The sequence below is a fragment of the Henckelia pumila genome, chromosome 4 (genome assembly GCF_033568475.1).
Source record: "Henckelia pumila isolate YLH828 chromosome 4, ASM3356847v2, whole genome shotgun sequence".
Classification (NCBI taxonomy): domain Eukaryota; kingdom Viridiplantae; phylum Streptophyta; class Magnoliopsida; order Lamiales; family Gesneriaceae; genus Henckelia; species Henckelia pumila.
This window is the reverse complement of record NC_133123.1, coordinates 110,885,068-110,906,284: the sequence shown is the minus strand read 5'-3', so window position 1 is coordinate 110,906,284 and position 21,217 is coordinate 110,885,068. Positions and strand designations below refer to the sequence as shown.

Here is a 21,217-nt window from a genome sequence, read left to right as displayed (position 1 = left end):
TAGGAAAGAAATTTGTAGTTGAGAAACTACTAATGCTCCCTACTGGATTGCATTATACACATATAAGTCCAATTGAATCAAATATGGTGATGGATAATTCATCAATATTAACAAATTGGCATGATCTATTGGGACATCCTGGTTCAACAATAATGCGAAGAATTATTGAAAATATACATGGTCATCCACTGAAATACCAGAAGATCTTTCAGAATAATAAGTTTCAATGTAAAGCATGTTCACTTGGAAAACTTATTAGAAGATCATCACCAGCTAAAATCCAAACTGAATCACCCATATTTCTTGAACGTATTCAGGGTGATATTTGTGGGCCAATTCATCCACCATGTGGACCATTTCGATACTTTATGGTATTGATCGATGCCTCTAGCAGATGGTCACATGTATGCTTATTGTCAACTCGGAATGTGACATTTGCAAGATTGATGGCTCAAATAATAAAATTGCGAAATCAATTTCCCGATTATACAATTAAGAAAATAAGACTTGATAATGCTGGATAATTTACATCCCAGACTTTCAATGATTATTGTATGTCAATGGGAATCATTGTTGAACATCCTGTAGCTCATGTTCATACGCAAAATGGATTAGCTGAATCATTGATTAAACGTCTACAACTGATTGCTAGACCAATGATTATGAAAACAAAACTCCCTATTTCTATATGGGGACATGCAATTTTACATGCTGCGACATTAATTCGCATCAGACCAAGTGCATATCATAAATTCTCCCCTTTGCAACTTGCATTTGGTAAAGAACCAAATATCTCTCATCTAAGAATTTTTGGATGTATGGTGTATGTGCCTATTGCACCACCTCAACGATCAAAAATGGGTCCTCAAAGAAAAATCGGTATTTATATCGGTTATGATAGTCCATCAATCATTCGATATCTTGAGCCTCAGACAGGTGATGTGTTTACAGCACGCTTTGCTGATTGTCATTTTAATGAAGAAATATTCTCAGTGTTAGGGGGAGAAAAGAAACACATCGAAAAAGAAATCACATGGTATGTACCATCATTGTTACATTTGGATCCAAGGACCAAACAATGTGAAAAAGATGTACAGCAAATTGTACATTTTCAAAGAATAGCAAATCAAATGCCAGATGCATTTGCAGACACAAAAGGAGTGACAAAATCATATATACATGCTGTAAATGCCCCAGCTCGAATTGAAATTCCAAAGAAACAGATTGAAGACACTCATGATGTCATTAAACGCCTGAAGCGTGGAAGGCCAGTCGGTTCCAAGGATAAAAATCCTCGGAAAAGAAAAGGCATAGAGAAGCATGATGATCATAAAATAGAAAATGGTGTTCCAGAAGAAACACCTGATGATGAAAATGTTCTGTCAGAACCACAAACTGACGAGAATCGTGAAATCTCTATCAATTATATTAATACTGGAAAAATATGGAACTGAAAAGACATAGAAGATATTGATGAGATATTTTCTTATAATGTGGCTTGTGACATCATAAATGAAAATGAGGATCATGAACCAAAATCTTTTGGTGAATGTAAAACTCGTCATGATTGGGCCAAATGGAAAGATGCCATCCAGGTTGAATTGGATTCCCTGAATAAACGTAATGTTTTTGGACCTATAGTCCTCACACCTGAAGGTGTAAAACCTGTTGGATACAAATGAGTTTTTATTCGAAAGCGAAATGAGAAAAATGAAATAGTCAGATATAAAGCTAGACTTGTTGCACAAGGTTTTTCTCAAAGGCCTGGAATTGATTATGAAGAAACGTATTCTCCTGTTATGGATGCAATTACGTTTTGATATTTGATTAGTTTGGCAGTGTCTGAAAATTTGGAAATGTGTCTTATGGATGTTGTTACAGCTTACTTATATGGATCACTTGATAGTGACATATACATGAAAATCCCTGAAGGATTTAAGATGCCTGAAGCACAAAGTTCAAAACCCAGAGAATTTTATTCTGTAAAATTGCAAAGATCATTATATGGGTTGAAGCAATCAGGCCGAATGTGGTATAATCGGCTAAGTGATCACTTGATGAAAAAGGGATATGTAAATGATCCAATATGCCCTTGTGTTTTCATCAAGAAAACAACATCCGGATGTGTAATTATTGCTGTATATGTTGATGATTTAAACATCATTGGAACGAATAAAGAAATTCAAGAAGTTATGATGTACTTGAAAGAAGAATTTGAAATGAAGGATCTTGGAAAAACCAAGTACTGTCTGGGTTTGCAAATCGAACAAAAAGAATGTGGAATTTTTGTTCACCAGGCAAATTATACAAAAAAGATCCTTAAACGTTTTAATATGGATAAATCAAATCCATTAAGTACTCCAATGGTTGTAAGGTCATTAAACATAGAAAAAGATCCATTCCGTCCATGTGAGGATGATGAAGTTATTCTTGGTCCAGAAGTACCATATCTAAGTGTCATTGGTACCCTTATGTATCTTGCAAATTGCACTAGACCTGATATATCTTTTGATGTAAATTTATTGGCAAGATTCAGTTCATATCCAACAAAGAGGCACTGGAACGGAATTAAACATATATTTCGTTATCTACGAGGAACGACAGATTTGGGACTTTTGTACTCAAAAGACACCAATCAAAGTATCATTGGTTATGCTGATGCTGGATATTTATCTGATCCACATAAGGCACGTTCCCAAACCGGATATTTATTTACTCGTGGAGGCACCGCAATTTCTTGGCGTTCACAGAAACAAACACTCGTAACAACTTCATCAAATCACGCCGAGATTATTGCATTACATGAAGCAAGTCATGAATGTGTGTGGTTAAAATCAATGACACAACATATCCAAACTTCTTGTGGATTATCAGTAGACAAGAAGCCTGTGACGTTGTATGAAGACAATGCTGCATGTATTTCTCAAATGAAAGGATACATCAAAAGTGATAGAACCAAACATATTCCCCCAAAGTTCTTTGCCTACACTCAAGAGCTTGAGAAGAATAAAGATATTGATATCTGTTACATTCAATCAAGTGAGAACTCATCAGATCTCTTCACAAAGACACTTCTCACGACGATATTCAGAAAACATATATACAACATTGGGATGCGTAATCTACGGAATATGTGAAGAATCACTCATATTAACATGAGGGGGAGTTTACGTGGCTGCACTCTTTTTTTCTTGCTATGGTTTTTATCCCACTGAGTTTTTCCTAGTAAGGTTTTTAACGAGGCAGCATAAAACACGTAATAAAGACAATCATCATATGACGATCATCATCACAAGGGGGAGTGTTGAAAATATATTATATTATATTAGAATTGTTGAAAATTGAGTTGTATTATTTTGAAAATTAGTGTGTGATGATGTAGATGATATGATTTAATTTTTGGACTAATCTCCCATTGAGATCTATAAATAGGTCTCTCCATTTGTGTAGAAAAACACATTTTGAGAGAATAAATTTAAAATGTGGAGTTTGAGAATATTTTGAGTTTTTGAGTTTTATAAATTTTACTTTTCACAACATTTATAAGTGTTCTTGGAGAAGATTTTTTTAAAAAAATTGCGCTGGTCATGTGAAGGGCCACAAATCGGGTCATTGTGAAAACGGGTCATTTTCTTTGGGAAGAGTTTTCTCAGCAGTAGCCGTTTTCACCAAATCACCATAACCCTTTTTTTTTTTCCTGCAGATGTCGTCTACACCAAGCCAACCATATGATGTAGAGCAGTGAAGAATCGTTGCTTTTCATTTTTAGATCAAATCATTTTGTTTTATTTCTTATTCGATGAAATCCTTTTGTTTCATTTTTTGATACTTATATTTGATTCCGTCCGTGTGGCGCTCAACCTGCATTTGCATTCATGATCTATGGAATTTGCAGAGAACTCTTTTTCTTTGTTTTTGTGGCTTTATATTATCTTTCACATATAATTTCTGAAATCTCTTTTGGTCATTATGTGAATCATGATTGTTTTGTTGATATTACTGTATTGTTTTGGTCTAAAATAGAGTCGAAGAGCCTGATTTGATTATTAGGATGTATGATTGTATAGTAACGAGGAAAGTTTTGGTTATTATTAGCAATTACTATTGTTTTAATTTGATTCTGAAAACAATTTGTCCGAGAGTAATTGTGTTTTAATTGGTTGGAGAAGATTCATCCTGTATGATGACTTTATCATAATAGACATGTTGGCATATATTGTATAACACTATATTGTATCACTTTTCTGAGTTTATAGCTAAATCTTATACTGCCCTGGCTTCGCAAACCATTTCTAAGAAATTCCGGTGACTTAAAAGACGCGATCTTGGGCCAAATCAGAGCAGCGACGAAGAATATCTTGGGCGAAGAAGAAAGCTTCGGAGGGAAAACCGAAGGCACGAAACTTATATACATCGATAATCAGATTCAGATCCGACAGCAACGAGTCTTGCAGCAATTGGGAATGATCTAGCACAATGCTTGGAGACCTTCGCACAGAAGAAGGTGAGAGAGCAGAGGCAGCTGAAGAGGAAGGATAATATTGAGGGGAGGATGTAGGATAAGAAGAACCGGAAGATTGCCAAGCGCGAGAAGAAGCTGATGAGGCTCGGTTTCGAGGGCCGAAGATTTTTCGATGCTTACGAGTCTTGTTTTGTTTGTATTTGAAATGGGCAGATATCCCAAGGATTCAGACAAGGCAATGTTTTGTTCTTGATCGATGAATGTTTTCTGCTTGTTTTTGTTTTTGTTTTTGGTAAAATTTGAGTTGGTTTTCTTTAAATCAGGTGTCGAATTGGTTCATCAATGCTCAAGTTCTATTATGGAAGTCAATGCTAGAGTAAATGTACCTGGAAGAGACTAAAGAACAGGAAAAAATGGGATCAGAGAAGTATCAAGATGAAGATTCAACCTCAAATAACACAGCTCCACAAGCCAATAGTCCCATGTTTGAAAATAAAAACAGCAGCAGAAACGAATCTTCATCTGTATCGACTTCCACGGTTTCCACGTCCCCGACCGGGTAAAGAACAACTCAGATAAACCATATTTATACGTTCATATATCAAGACTGTACTTGATTAAAACTTGACATCCTGTCCCTTCTCAAACATGTATAGGTTATCATATCTCAGTATTAATTATTGGCATGGGTACCAAACAATAAACCAATTAACCCAGACTTCAATTTAACTAATCCATTCACATTTCTACCACTCTATTAATTAATTACTCTAGCAGCCTTAATAATCGAAGACAAATGAAACATAAAAACATAAAATTTTTTATGTATATCTATCCATGCAAATCAAATTAAGCTTATTTTCGATCAATATAGAAGTAAACGCACTAAAAGGAAACCAACGAAATGGTATGACAGTCGAATGCATCTGTGTATCAAGGACAAAAAAGCACATAAACCAAGATGATGATGCTAATAAACTCATTCTTCTTTCCCACCACTAAAAGCAACATAACATGGCTTCCAAAAGTTTTAATCTATAAAAATGTGTCAACATTTCATGCGTGAAGGAGGAAGTGGAATGGAAAAAAAAGGAAAAAAAAGAAAAAGAAAAAGAAAAAGAAAAGGAATCCAGGATAATGAACAAAAGAAGACACAATAAAACTTCAATATCTTGTTTCATGTGACAATTCAAATTAGAAAACCATTCCTTATACAGTACAAATAACTAAAAATAGAATTGCTGATGGAACCGGCAGATCACCAGGGTGACCTGGAGCCCTCACTAACAGAAGGGGATCTGGAAGCTACACTGTTCTCTCTTCCTAATCTAGAAAGACTCCTGCCACTTTTAGGAGTATTCAATCCTGGGCTTCCACTGCGATAACTGGCTCTCAAAGATTCATCAATAGATCGAGAAGACTTGGCAATGGCATTCCTCATAAATTTCTGGGCAGCAGGTGAAAGTACACGTGTGCTTGGACTCACACTACCCCCTCTGACTGGGGAAGGCAACGGTGGTTTCTGATACATCTTTGACCTCTCCCTGAGTTTCCTTGCAGCCTCCCTTGACAAAGAATGTGCCTTAACATCCCTTGAAGGAGGCATAGGAATCTTGAATTGTGGACCATCCCCACTACCCCCAATATCTATAGGTGTTTCCTCTGGCTCTAATCTCAATGGTGTCCCCTCAATCTCTCCCCAGGTTATGAATGGTGACTCGTCCAATCCTGGAGCAGGTGAAGGCGTTTTCAAGAAACTATATCCATTGTCTGCTTTCTTCTCAGACTCAACATAAAATTTGTTAGGGGTTTTCCTCAAATCATCCAAATCATACTTCTTCACCTTATCACTATCTCTACTCATCATAGGAACAGGGGTCGCCCCAGACACAGGGGTGTATAGCATGGAAAAATTGTCTTCATTCGGCAATGAAGTAAAATCAGTAGCTTTGGTTTGGAATCGCGTGTTGGACCTGTTAATCTCCTTAGTCATGCCCTTCAACCGCAGGGATCTTTCTTCCGGAGTCAAGGGGGCCTCCCCTCTGTCAGCTGGATGATACATAAGTAAATTCTTGGCCGTGTATTTCCAACCATCCAACGTGCTCACTGGCTGATCCGACGTGCCATACCCATCAGTACTAGTTTTCTCCCGTTTGTTTCCATCCTCGATGAAATTACTCTCCTGAACAGTCTCGGTATTCTCTCCTTCCAACAAATATTCATATTTTTCCTTTCTCTTCCTATTAACTCTCTCCATAATCCTCAAAAAGCTCTCATTATCCTCGCTCGTGTAATTTCGAAAGAACTCATCAAGTGGCAAAGAAACATCCACTCCATCCTCACCCTCAACAACACCATCCCGTTCATCAATAACAACAGAATCCTTGCGATCACCGTTAACATAGGGAGTAACAGAAGTGTTCCGGAAAAAGGACGAACCTGGCGTGGCGGAGCGGAGGGACACGTCAGCTGTGGAGAGTTCTCCACCTTTTCTCCTTCGGCGGCGCTCAAGAATCTTGAGCTGGGCGTCGCGGATAAGCACGGGGTCCTGTGTGCGAATAGCTTGCAGCCAGTCGAGGCGATCGCGTAACTTGGGTATGTCTGGGAAGAAATCTCGCTCAATGATCTTCTCGATGGCGGCTACATAGGTGTCTTCATCTAGAACCGCGGGGCTGCGCAACCGCTTGCGGGTGGGTATATTCGAAGACGCGGAAACAAGTGAGTTATCATGGTTAGGATTATGATCGGAAGGCGCCGGTGAAGGGGTGGAGATGTGGCGAGGAGAGTGACCTGGGGATAGCAACATGATCACTGGATTTCGGAAGAATCTGGAGATTGGGCGAAGCGAACGAATTAGGGTTCTGTAATTGGGGGAAAAACGACGCACTTCAATTTCGTCAAGTGGAAAATTAATTAAAGCCAAGAATTGTGGGATGATTAAAGCGACACGCGGAATCGTGTTTGGAATGACAGCACATGGGAATGCGATTACGTTGAGGGTTAATTCAAAGTGGCAGATTTAATTATTTTTATATAATTTGGTAGAATTTAAAAGTTAATATATATTCAAGCTAAATTTTTTATAAACTCTACGAAAATTTAGAGGTATTTAAAATAGACTCCCGTGAAGTTTTTAAAAGTCATGTAGTATTCAACATTTACTTTTAAAAACTTCATAAAAGTCTAATGATATTCAAATTTTTAATGACTCCATGAAAGTCATTAAAGTACAAACATAAAAACATAATGTACAATGCTAAAATGCCAAGATTTATTTTTGTTTTATCATCAAGATTTGAATGAACTTCTAATTATTCATTTTTTTCTCTCTCCTCTTTCAAATAATATTTCTACGTATTTCGATCTTTTCTGTTTCAAATCACAATTTTATAAACATATTTTCTCTTTAAAATTTTCTACTTTTTAGCCGATTAAAAAAATATTTCTAAATTGTTGATTAATTAATTTTTATAATTTGAAATTCAAAAATTTTTAAAAACGCCAAAAATTTCAATTTTTTGAATTTTACCGATTGGAATTTTGGAATTAATTTTTTATTTTAATACATAAATTATACAACTTATTTTAATATTAATGACATTAAAAGATACTACGGAAAATTAAATATATTATGATAGATAAATATATTATTTTTGCCATCATACTATAATTTTAAAATTTTTGTATTTATTTGTAGATATTTGACTATCGATATTTTCAACGACGTTCAAGTTATAAAATCTATTAAACATATATCTATGAAAGTTTGCCAAAAACTCTGCAGAAATCCATAGAATTTTGTTTACAATTCTATGACATTCTATAAAAGTCAATAAAAATCTGTCAACTCCACAAAAATCTGTTTAAAAAGTAACTGAAAGTCATTAAAAATCTGAATTGAATACAAACAAAACAAAACCAAAAAAAAAAATATTTAGAAGTTTTATATAATTACAATTATTTTAAATTTAAGAGTGGATGCATCAATCTTCAACATCTAAAAAATATTCGGTCATCGCTACCCTTCGGACATGATCTAACCGTCATTTTTTTAATGTGAATATCTCACATGGAAAAAAAATTTGGACAATTGATTATGATATACGAACACTATTTATATGCCAACATCGATAAAATGCTAAAACACATGGAGTAATAGTCTTACAAAAATGATATATTTAGGCTGCGTTTACTTTGAGGGATGGATTGTGCAAGAATAAATTATTTTATGATTTTTAAACTAATTTGATAGGATATAGAGTGGTTATAGATAATTAATAATATATTTACTTTGACGGATTAAGTTTGTGATTGAAATTATAACTAGTATTTCTCCCGTGCAATGCACGAAATATTATTTTATATAATTAATGATTAAAATAGTGTAAGTATTAAGTATAAAAATAAATAACTAAAATATAAATAAACTAAATGAATTATTGATCGTACAATTAAAAAATAATAATAAATTATTATCCAAAATTTGAAAAACTTTATTAAATATAACATTTGTGGTCGAATTTTATGGTTGCTATCATTATCACATATCAAAATTTTTAGACTCAACTAAAAAATGGGGTTCTTCGAAAGAAGTTCTAAGCGAGAAAATGATTGACCCTGAATTTTGTTGATTTGTCATTGTGTATGGTACAATAAAATAATATTGTCGTTGTAGGAATTTAAAAAGAAGTATTGGATTAGAAAATGTCGATGTCTTTCTCGGAATACGTATTTTATGACCAACATTGCTTTTATCTATGATTTTTCCTTCTGAAACATGATTTTCGAGCCTCATCACGATCAATCTTGTGTCATTGCATATCCAAGAGAATTATCCATGTTTCGCATCAACATAACAGGAGTCTCAAATCTTCAAGCTTAACTTGTGATTTGGTACTCAATAACATCCAATCAAATTTTAAATTTTGAAACAAAAAATTGATATATTATCAAATATAGAATTTATGAATTTTTTACATATATAAGCATAAAAAATAACTAAAATTAAATAGTATAATAACATCCGGCCAAATTAAAAATTTTGAACCAAAATTTGGCACATTATCATATATATCATTTATGAATATTTTCACATATTTATGGACACAAAAAAATGAAAATAAAATAGTGATAATTTACATCCTATCAATTTTCCAATTTTGAATCGAAAATTAGTACATTATCATATATCATTCATATATATGGACAACAAAAAAATAACTGAAATAAATATTGGTTCACCCCAAATTTTTTAGAAAATGTCGTATTTTAATATTTTATTTTCTCATATCATTCTTGTATATTTTGAAATGCCCACCATGCCCCCACCCATTGTTTAAATTAACCTACAAATATAGCAGCCACCTATTTTTCACTTAACATAAAATATAAAATAATTTTTTTTATCACTTAACATAAAATATAAAATAATTTTATTTTAATTATCACTTAACATAAAATATAAAATAATTTTATTTTTTTAGAAAACATATTTTTTTAAATTATATTATAGGTGTAAAATTTATGATAAAATTTTAAAAATATTTTTGTACAAATTTCAAATTTTTGGTAATTTTGATAATAAAAAGATCTTATAATACCAAATACATTAACATCTTTAAGTTGTTTGAAATAAATTTATCCAGACAATTTAACAGTTTATTTTTAAAATCAGATCTGACAGCTTAAAAACTCATAAAATAACTTATATAAGCTTTTAAAACTTATAAATTGTCTTTAATAAGTTTAGTCAAACACCGTACAGAGTAAAAGTAAGCAGAAGATTGATTTGAGTTTCAACTATTTAAATAATTTAACAATGCAAATAAATTTGAAATCTATAAATTTTCAATGACTCAATCCAAATGTAACCTAATTTGATTATATATCGTACATTCAAAGAAAAATTTGAAATAATTTATAAACGATGAAAAGTTTCATGTACAACACTTGTAGTTTTTTAATTGTTATCACTACCATATGTCGGAATTTTAAGATTCCTGGAATCCAACATTTTTCAGACATTGTGATTCGTAACTTTGCATACAATTGACTATGACAAAACACCTAACTCTTCAAAATAAATCTTACATGAGACAATAATTGATTTTGTCCTCAAAGATGTTTTTTGTTGAAATAAATAATTTGTACAACAGTCACCCTCTTAAACCAAACACCAAAATTTATTTGATCACAAAAATATTATTTTAAATTTTTTGTAAATTCAATCATATTTTTATCTATATTTAATTAATTATTTATCACTTATTATATAATATTGTTTTCAATCTTTACTGCACATATGTATATATGCATATAGGAAAAACAACAAACTTATTAAAAAAACAATTATATTTGTTTTAAATTCAATCGTATTTTTATATTTATTTTAAAATTGTTAGATAAAAGAGTCTATCACTCATAATATAATTTTCTTGAATGTCTTCTTCTTCTTTTAAAAAAAATATATGTGGCGTATATGTATACACGCAAATTGACAAAAAAACCATCTTATTAAAATTAAAAATTAATTTTCTTTTATCACGAAAATATTATTTTTAATTTTGTTTAAATTAAATCGTATTTTTATTTATATTGTTAATTTTGATATTAAATAGTCTATTAATCATAATATCATCTATTTTTTTAAAATCTCAGCTATGTATATCTATATATGCATCAAAACAACCCAATATTTATGTAAAAAAAAACATATTGAAAAGCAAAAAATAAATTCTGTTTGATAAAAAAAAATGTCATTTAAATTTTTTTTAAATTCAATTGTATTTTATATATTTTAAAATTTTTAGATTAAATATTCTATCATTCATAATATCTTCTTTTTTTATATTTTTTTTCAATATCACTGTAATATATATAATTTTAATTAAATAATATTTTATTTTTATTTTTAAATTTAATGCTGATGTTTCTACTATGTTTAGAAATGAATTTTTTGCTGAAAAATGTTAGTTTATATTTCTATTAGATTTTCTGCTTTTTATATATCGATATATTTTAAAATTTTATATATTAAATATTTTATTAAACATAATATCATCTTAATTTTTTTTGAATATTTGTTGCGTATATGTATATATGCATAAAGTTAAAACAACCAACCTATTAAAAACAAGGGCAAATTGGCAATAAATCCCAAATTCAAACATCAACTTTGTGTTCAGTTCCTAATGCATAAAGTTTTATTCTGCACTTCCTCATACACCAAAATATTTATTTTAACTCCTCATTTCACACTTTATCTCATTTTTCCATTAAATTTTATTTTATTTTTTTTCTATTTTTTTCTCATCTTCACGTGAAGAAGCCCTGGCTCTATCCCAATTTCATCTTTTCTCTCCTCCGATGCTATCCCAGAAAGTTCAATCCACAGTTCTCATTCTCACGTGAAGCCTAGCTACTCTTCTCCCCCAATTTCATCGCTTCCATCCTTCGATTTCTATCTGTCGTAAAGTTTATTCCATATCCACCGATTTTCATCTCTTCCCATTCGTTAACATTTTTCTCCTGTTTTATTTTTTCCCCTTGTTCAACCTGAAGTCTGGAAAACGTGGTCTATAACGACGTCCGCATCCACCAAGAAATCCACTGACAGCAAAAGGGAGTTGGAAGAAATCTGTTATTAGGTAAAAACACACACAAATCTTACCTTTATTTTTCTTCATGAAGCCAATTTTGTTTTTTTTTTTCCCTTCTTCTGATTGTTATTATTGCTTCAATTTTTAATGGGTTCTAGTTATTTTATTTTTTTTTGAAATCGACTATGATGGCGTGTGTTTTATGGTTACTTTCATATTGGTAGTCGCGCTGATCATTGGGGCGGTGATTTGCGTTTTAATTGATTGGTGTTTGACAAATGTGACTGTGGTTTTTGAATCAAATTGGGGGATTTAGTCATTGAAAATGAGCTCTTATTTAATGAAGGGGATGAAAAAAGTTTGATTTTCCATGAAAAAATGTATTATATATACTCGGATGAAATCTAAAATCTTCCCTGAAATTAGAATCAAAATCATTAAATAAAATATTTGTCACGTTTTTGTTTGTTTTTGCGCTTGTTCTTTCAATTTGTGTCGAATTGTCTTTGGCATATGTTGGGTTCTTCTATTTATGGCGATTTTTTCCTCAAATATTTCTTGTTTTTATTGAAATTGTGATGATTTTTTTTCGACATGTGCTGATTTTTTTTTTTTGAATTATGTTGATTTTTGTTTGAACTATGCCGATTTTGAAACAGTGCATGATAATCCGATGAAATCTATTAAATTATGCTGCTTTTTGTTATGACTTATGGCACACTATTTTATTTTGTTATTTAGAAATAGTTCGAAAACGAGTATGATCTGAGATGAAAGCTAGTACCCGGAAGCAGCATGAGGCACCAAGTTGTTGCTCTACTCTAGTATTTAGAGAAGGACTAAGGGAAATGAGAATAAAATGAACAATTTTGTTAGTGTATTTTGTACTTTACTTTGATCGGACGCATAACTATGTTGATGAAGTTGGTACTGTATTTTGGTAAAATTGATGTTTAATTTTTATTTATAACTATGTTTATGAAGGTGGCACTGTATTTTGATGAAATTGATGTTTAATTTTCATTTATAACTATGTTTATGAAGTTGGATGTTTAATTTTGGTAAAATGGATATTTAATTTTTGTAGAATGAATGTTTAATTCTCATACCATAATTAGACACATCGTTATACTTTATTTTCAAGCAAATGTACTACGTATCTTAATAAATAGTACTGTGTATCTGACCAAGCACCAACACCAATGTAAAACATGTATGGAATATGTATCAAATTTAACAAATTCTCATACAACAATTAGACGTTATTATACTTTATTTGCAAGCAAAAGTACTACGTATCATTATAAATGGTACTGCGTTTCTGATCACGCACCAATACCATAATGTAAAACATGTATGGAAGATGTACCAAATTTAACAAATTCTCATACCACAATTAGACGTTATTATACTTTATTTTCAAGCAAAAGTACTATGAATCGTTACAAATAGTACTGCGTTTTTGATCACGCACCAACACCACAATGTAAAACATATATGAAATATGTACCAAATTTAACAAATTCTCATACCACAATTAGAGGTTATTATACTTCATTTTTAAGTAAATGTACTATGTATCAATACAAATGGTACTGATTTTTGAACCACACACTAACACCATGTAAAAAATGTATGAAAGATGTACCAAATTTAACAAATTATCATACCACAATTAGAGGTTATTATACTTCATTTTCAAGCAAATGTACTATGTATCAATAAAAATGGTACTGCGTTTCTGACCACGCACCAACACAACAATGTAAAACATGTATGGAAGATGTACCAAATATAACAAAATCTCATACAACAATTTGACGTTATTATATTTTATTTGCTAGCTAAAGTACTACGTATGAATATAAATGGTACTGCGTTTCTGACCACTCACTAACACCACAATGTAAAATTTGTATGGAAGATGTACCAAATTTAACAAATTCTCATAACACAATTAAACATTATTCTACTTTATTTTTAGCAAAGGTTCTACATATCAATACAAATGATACTGTGTTTCTGACCACGCACCAACACCACAATGTAAAAAAATATGAAAGATGTACCAAATTTAATACATTTTCATACAACAATTAGACGTTATTATACTTTATTTGGTAGCTAAAGTACTACGTATAAATATAAATGGTACTGCGTTGCTGACCACTTCATTTTCAAGCTAAAGTATTTTGATTTATACCACAAAATTAAACATTTGATGTGTAAAAATGTGTTAATCACCATTGATGATACAAAATTAGGACATTGGATTCATAAATAAATTTGTTTTAACCAGAGATGTTACAAACATATATAATATATACATATACATGTATTTGTTAATCACCATATATGCTACTAAATTAGACATTAGAATGCATAAACATGTTATAATCATGATTGATACTAAAAATTTAGACATTTTATGAGTGAAAATGTTTTAATCACCATTGATATTACAAATTAGGACATTGGATACATAGATAAAGCTGTTTTAACCATAGATGTTACAAACTTAAACAATGGATACATATACATGTGTTTGTTAATCACCATATGTGCTATCAAAATTAGACATTAGGATTCATAAACATTTGTCAATCATCATTGATGCTATATAATCATGCACTTGATGCATAAATTTATGTTAATTACTAGTCATTGTTCTCCCCTCTTGTAATGTAGATACGAAGTACCAATGAAGATCTGCCATACATGTTTTACACTATGGTGTTGGTGCATGGTCTGAAACATAGTACCATTTGTATTGATACGTAGTACCTTTGCTTAAAAACAAAGTATAATATCATCTAATTATGGTATGAGAATTTGTTAAATTTGGTACATCTCCATACATGTTTTACATTGTGGTGTTGCTGCGTGATCAGAAATGCAGTACCATTTATATCTATACGCAATACTTTAGCTAGCAAATAAATTATAATAACGTCAAATTGTGGTATGAGATTTTGTTATATTTAGTACATCTTCGATACATGTTTTACCTTGTGGTGTTGGTGCGTGGTCAGAAATACAGCACCATTTGTATTGATACATAGTACATTTGCTTGAAAACGAAGTATAATAACCTCTAATTGTGGTATGAAAATTCGTTAAATTTGGTACATCTTTCATACATGTTTTATTGTGGTGTTGGTGCGTGGTTCAGAAACGCAGTACCATTTGTATTGATACGTAGTACTTTTGCTTGAAAATAAAGTATAATAACGTCTAATTGTGGTATGACTCAGTATGATCTCTTAAATTTGGTACATCTTCCATACATGTTTTACATTGTGGTGTTGGTGCATGATCAGAAACGCAGTACCATTTGTAACGATACGTAGTAATTTTGATTAAAAATGAAGTATAATAACGTCTAATTGTGGTATGAGAATTTGTTAAATTTGATACATATTTCATACATGTTTTACATTGTGGTGTTGGTGCGTGATCAGAAATGCAGTATCATTTGTAACGATACATAGTACTTTTGATTGAAAATGAATTATAATTGTGGTGTTGGTGCGTGATCAGAAATGCAATACCATTTGTAACGATACATATTACTTTTGCTTGAAAATGAAGTATAATAACGTCTAATTGTGGTATGAGAATTTGTTAGATTTGATACATTTTTCATACATGTTTTACATTGGTGTTGGTGCTTGGTCAGAAACGATGTAGCATTTATAACGATACGTCGTACATTTGCTTGAAAATGAAGTATAACGATACGTCTTATTGGGGTATGAGAATTAAACATTCATTCAACCAAAATTAAACATCCATTCCACCAAAATTAAACATCCAACTTCATCAGCATAGTTATAAATGGAAATTAAACATCCATTTTACCAAAATACATTACCACCTTCCTTAACATAGTTATAAATAGAAATTAAACATATATTCAACCAAAATACAGTACCAACTTCATCAACATGGTTATCCGTCCTATCAAAGTACAGTACAAAATACACCAACAAAATTGTTCACTTTATTCTCATTTCCCTTAGTCCTTCTCGAAATATTAGAGCAACAGCTTGGTGCCTCATGCGGCCTCCGGGTACTAGCTTTTACCTCAGATCCTACTCATTTTCGAACCATTTCTAAATAAAAAAAATAAAACAGTATGCCATAAGTCATAATGAAAAAGCAGAATAATTTAATAGATTTCATCGGATTATCATGCACTGCTTCAAAATCAGCATAATTCAAACAAAAATCAGCACGTGTCGAAAAAATATCATCAGAGTTTCAATAAAAACAAGAAATATTTGAGGAAAAAACCGACATAAATAGAAGAAACCAACATATGCCAAAGAGAATTCGGCAAAATTGAACGAACAAGCGCAAAAACAAAAAAAAATGTGACAAATATTTTATTTAATGATTTTGATTCTAATTTTAGAAGATACTACACTGTTTCATGAAAAATCAAACTTTTTTCATCCCCTTCATTAAATAAAAGCTCATATTCAATGGCGCAAACCCCCAATTTGATTCAAAAACCACAGTCACATTCGTCAAACACCAATCAACTAAAATGCAAATCACTGCTCCAATGAGAAATGCGACTACCAATATAGCAGTAGCCATAAAACACACGCCATCATAGTCGATTTCAAACAAAAATAACAAGAACCCATTGAAAATTGGAGCAATAATAACAGTTAGAAGAAGGGAAAAAAGGGGAAAAAATCGGCTTCATGAAGGAAAATAAAGGAAAGATTTGTGTGTGTTTTTACCAAATAACATATTGCTCCCGACTCCCTTTTGTTGTCCGTGGATTTCTTGGTGGGTGCAGACGTCACTGTAGACCGCGTTTTCCAGAATTCAGGTTGAACAATGGGGAAAAAATAAAACAGGAGAAAAACGTTAACGAATGGGAAGAGATGGAAATCGATGGATATGAAATGATCTTTCCGACGGAAAGAAATCGGAGGAGTGAAGCGATAAAATTGGGGGAGAAGAGTAGCTAGGCTTCACGAGAGAATGAGAACTGGGGAATGAAATTTCCAACGGGATAGAAATCGGAGGAGAGAAGAGATGAAATTGGGGGAGAGCCAGAGCTTCTTCACGTGAATATGAGAACAAAGTAGAAAAGAAATAAAATAAAATTTAATGCAAAAATGAGATAAAATATGAAATCAGGAGTTAAAATAAAGATTTTGGTGTATCGGAAAGTGCAGAATAAAACTTTATGCATTAGGGACTGAACACAAAGTTGATGTTTGAATTGAGGATTTATTGCCAATTTGCCCTAAAAAGAAAAATTAATTTTGTTTGATCACGAAAAATAGTATTTTAATTTTTTTTTTTAAAATTTAATCGTATTTTTATCTATATTTTAAAATCTCTAGATTCAATAAGTCTGTTATTCATAATATTATTTTTAAAAATGTGACAAATATATGTATATATGCAAAACAATCACTATATTAACAAAAAAACTAATTTTTTTATCATGAGAAATATTATATTTATTTTTGTTTAAATTCAATCCGTATTTTTATATATTTTTTAAATAAAAATTATTTTTTTTCATAATAAAAAATTATATTAAATGTTTTGTAAAGTTAATCGTATTTTTACATGTAATTTTAAATATTTATTATATAAAAGCGTCTTTCACTCACTCATAATATAATTTTTTTTGAATCTATCTTTATCTATGAGTTTAAAATCAATATTATCTTTATTTGTACTTTTTTATGCATTTACTATTTTTGGAATGAAAAATTAAGCGGAAAAACTTCATATTTAGAAAGAAATTTTGAGCGAAAAAATGTTAGCTAGTCTTTATTTTTAGTAGACTTTTATTCTTTTATATATCGATACATTTTAAAATTTTATATATTAATTAAATAGTTTAATACACATAATATTATCTTAATTTTTTTAAATATTTTTGCGTATATTTATATATGTATATAGTTAAAACAACCAACCTATTAAAAATAAAATTCAAACTTTCGTTTGATCACGAAAAGCCTATTTTAAATTTTGTTTCAAAACAATTGTATTTTTATATATATTATAAATATATATTTTTAAATGGTTTATCATTAATAATATCATCTTTGTTTTTGAATATGTTTTTTTTAAAATTTGTTTTTGGATATGTTTTGCTATATGTATATATGCATATAGGCAAAACAACCATCTTATTAAAAACAAAAATTAAATTTTGTTTGATCACGAAAAATAGTTGTTGGAAAATTTAGTTTTGGTGTTTATAAATACAAAGATTAAAAGAAGGCCAAACTAATAGAGCAACTAAGAAGCGCTAAACTGATATATGGAGCTAAACTACTTCACGCCCAACTACCGCGCTCAACTGGCCGAAGACGCTAAACTGACTTTAGCAGTTTACCCTCGCTAAACTGACTTCATCAGTTCATCATCATCAGTTTACTACCTTGCCACTTCTGGATAAGTTCATCCGTACTCTGACACACTCTGCAAAAGGTAGTGCCGCGATGCAAAGGGCAATGTCGGTTTCAGAATTTGTTGTTGACTGTGACAAATCCAACGGGAATAATTCAAACCATATCTGAAGATTCAATTTGAATTTATGACCGTTATTAATCCAAGGGTATAAATAGAGATCTTGATCGATTAAAGGAGTTGGTTCTTACGCTCTGCAATTTTTGCTATTTACGAGAATATTCAAAGTCTTACACGCTCAAGATTTGATCAAGGAACTCGAAACACAAACGTCTAAGTGTTATTTTGATCATTGTGGTGTTGGAAAACGGTGTTCAGATCAATTAAGAATTGATACCCGGTGCAGCGGAAGTTTAAAATTTTTATTTTATTATATGGAACGATTCCATATATGGGTATCAAAACTTTTACGATTAAATTTGTTCAAGTAAAAATAAAACACAGTTAAATTTTTACCTCGTCAAGCAAAGGCTTGATCGTGGACTCCAACAGAATTTAATCTGCTCTTCTTGTAAATCCCGGGAACCGATGACAGTCACGATCTAACTCCGAAATTAGGTCCACGAATGAAAAACAGAAACCCTCTGATTGAATGCACTAGAAATAAATCAGAAGTTTTACGTAGAGAATAAACAGATATGATCTGTTAATTCGATTTGTAATTTTTCACAAAAATCACAAGCCGAATTTTCTCCAAAGGGACAGAGGAATTTTCGAAAAATCCTCTTGAATAGTATAGAGTGAATTTCGAAAATTGCAGTATTCAATGTGTGTAATTTTCGAACCCAACACCTCTATTTATAGATAATTTTTAGTTATAATTGTATCAGGACTCTAACTCCTTAAAGCCCACAATCCATAACTTAAGCCCAACAAGCCAAGCCTGTTGTTATAGAAATTAATATAAAATTCATTGTGACTCCGATTGATAAACTGATTTTACCAATGTGCACAGAAACCATTTCTGCATCTTTTAGAGTCAAGATAATTTTTCTGAATCCGAATTCAGTGATTTCCAAAAATGCCCATCCCTATGTCATTTTAGGAAATCCCACTCCCTTTAGTTAAGAAGTCCAACTTCTCTTTCATTAAATTTAACTCTTTAAATTTAACTATCTCTACAGGATTTTAGTAATCCATTACTTGTGTAACCCTCAATGGTTCAGGAATACAGCTAGCCGTGGGCTCACAACTCCTTGTGACTCGGAACAACAATTTCCGACTTACCCATCGAATCATGGTAAGAGCGCCTAGCAACATTGCCCCATGATTCCCTAGGTATTACTGATAGTGCCTGCAAGAACCAGTAGATTTTGGTTAGCATACAGTACGGTCCCTTCAACCATATATCCCGATCGAATCAACAACCATTGGTATAACGAGAGTCGTTCGAGATTCGATAACTATGCATTACATCTTGGAGATCAAATAGTGACATCGCATGTGTTACTAGGAAAACCCATTAACCTAAAACACATCATGTACTCTGGCCAGAGATTCGTCACACTAATATCTCCTCAGATTGCATAGGATATCCACACTCGCAAGTATGTGGTGAATCCTTGACAACAAAGCATCGACTCCTATATGTGTCGTAACTGTACCAATCCCGACACCTGATGACCCCAATAGAGTCGGTAAACGAGTCAAAGTACAGTACTAGCATATAGAGTTTCAATGATGTTTCTAGTAATAAGGACTAATGGTGTACAACCAAAACCGCGGACTTTATCCACTCGATAAGTGATAGCCACTTGGAAAGTTCGAATAGGGTAGTTCGATCATTCATCATATGAATATCCATTTGCATGCTTTGAACATCTCTATGTTCCATACCAATGAAACGTGGTACTCGGCATCGCAAATGCTAGTCTCAATCTCGAGCGATCCTTATCCTTATTTGCGGACGGCTCAATTGACTAGGAACAGTTTAGAATATACAGTGACTATAAGATGTGTTTCATGATAGCCATCCCCATGTGCTACCACATCTTACATACACTATAGTATATTCAAGGTCTTTATGAAAACAACAATAGTATATCATAATATAACAATATGAAGAAAGATAAAGTCAATGCCATTATAAAAGTGTAAATTATATTAAACAAAAGATTGTTTTACATAGAGTCATAAAAGCCCTTAGCCACAAGTTGGCTAACCGGGCACCCACTCTTTCATGTGGGATCAACTATTGTGCTAAGAATTTTTAGTTGTATTCATCTTTGTTCTATCATCAGTCCAGGACTGAAACTGAGGTGTTTTACTAGAAGTTCTTGTTTAGGCAGTGTCTAAGTCCTAAACTGGATCGGGGTTTTGCAAATTGCTTGTAAAATTCAAAGTCTTTTAGTGATATCCTTTCGAGGTGGAAGAATAGGTGACATATGAGTGTTTCAAATCTCCGAATATCCATAAAAATTCTCTTGTGTTATTTCAATTTACCCTCTATGATCACCTAACCTAAACTAACACCTACTCAGCGTTCAAATCTGCAATTTGACATATTTCCGCTCATACTCTTGTTTGTAAAATTACATTAGACGATAAGATAAGTCTAGAATTCAGTCACTAGACCGATTGAGTTCAATTATTTTGTACTAAATTGTTTACAAGTGCATTCACCCCCCTCAACACTTGTAATCAATCCTATCAATTGGCATCAGAGAAAGGTCCTTATCTTACTCTTGAATACTGTATTAAA

General features: G+C 31.7%; 1 protein-coding gene across 1 annotated transcript; it reads right to left on the bottom strand.

Moving 5' to 3' along the window:
• Window positions 1-5,600: 5,600 nt before the first annotated feature.
• Window positions 5,601-7,379, bottom strand: LOC140864968 (uncharacterized). Its single transcript, XM_073269426.1, has one exon. The coding sequence runs from the start codon at window positions 7,266-7,268 to the stop codon at window positions 5,721-5,723; it is 1,548 nt and encodes a 515-aa protein (XP_073125527.1). The 5' UTR covers window positions 7,269-7,379; the 3' UTR covers window positions 5,601-5,720.
• Between the last annotated feature and the right edge of the window lie 13,838 nt (window positions 7,380-21,217).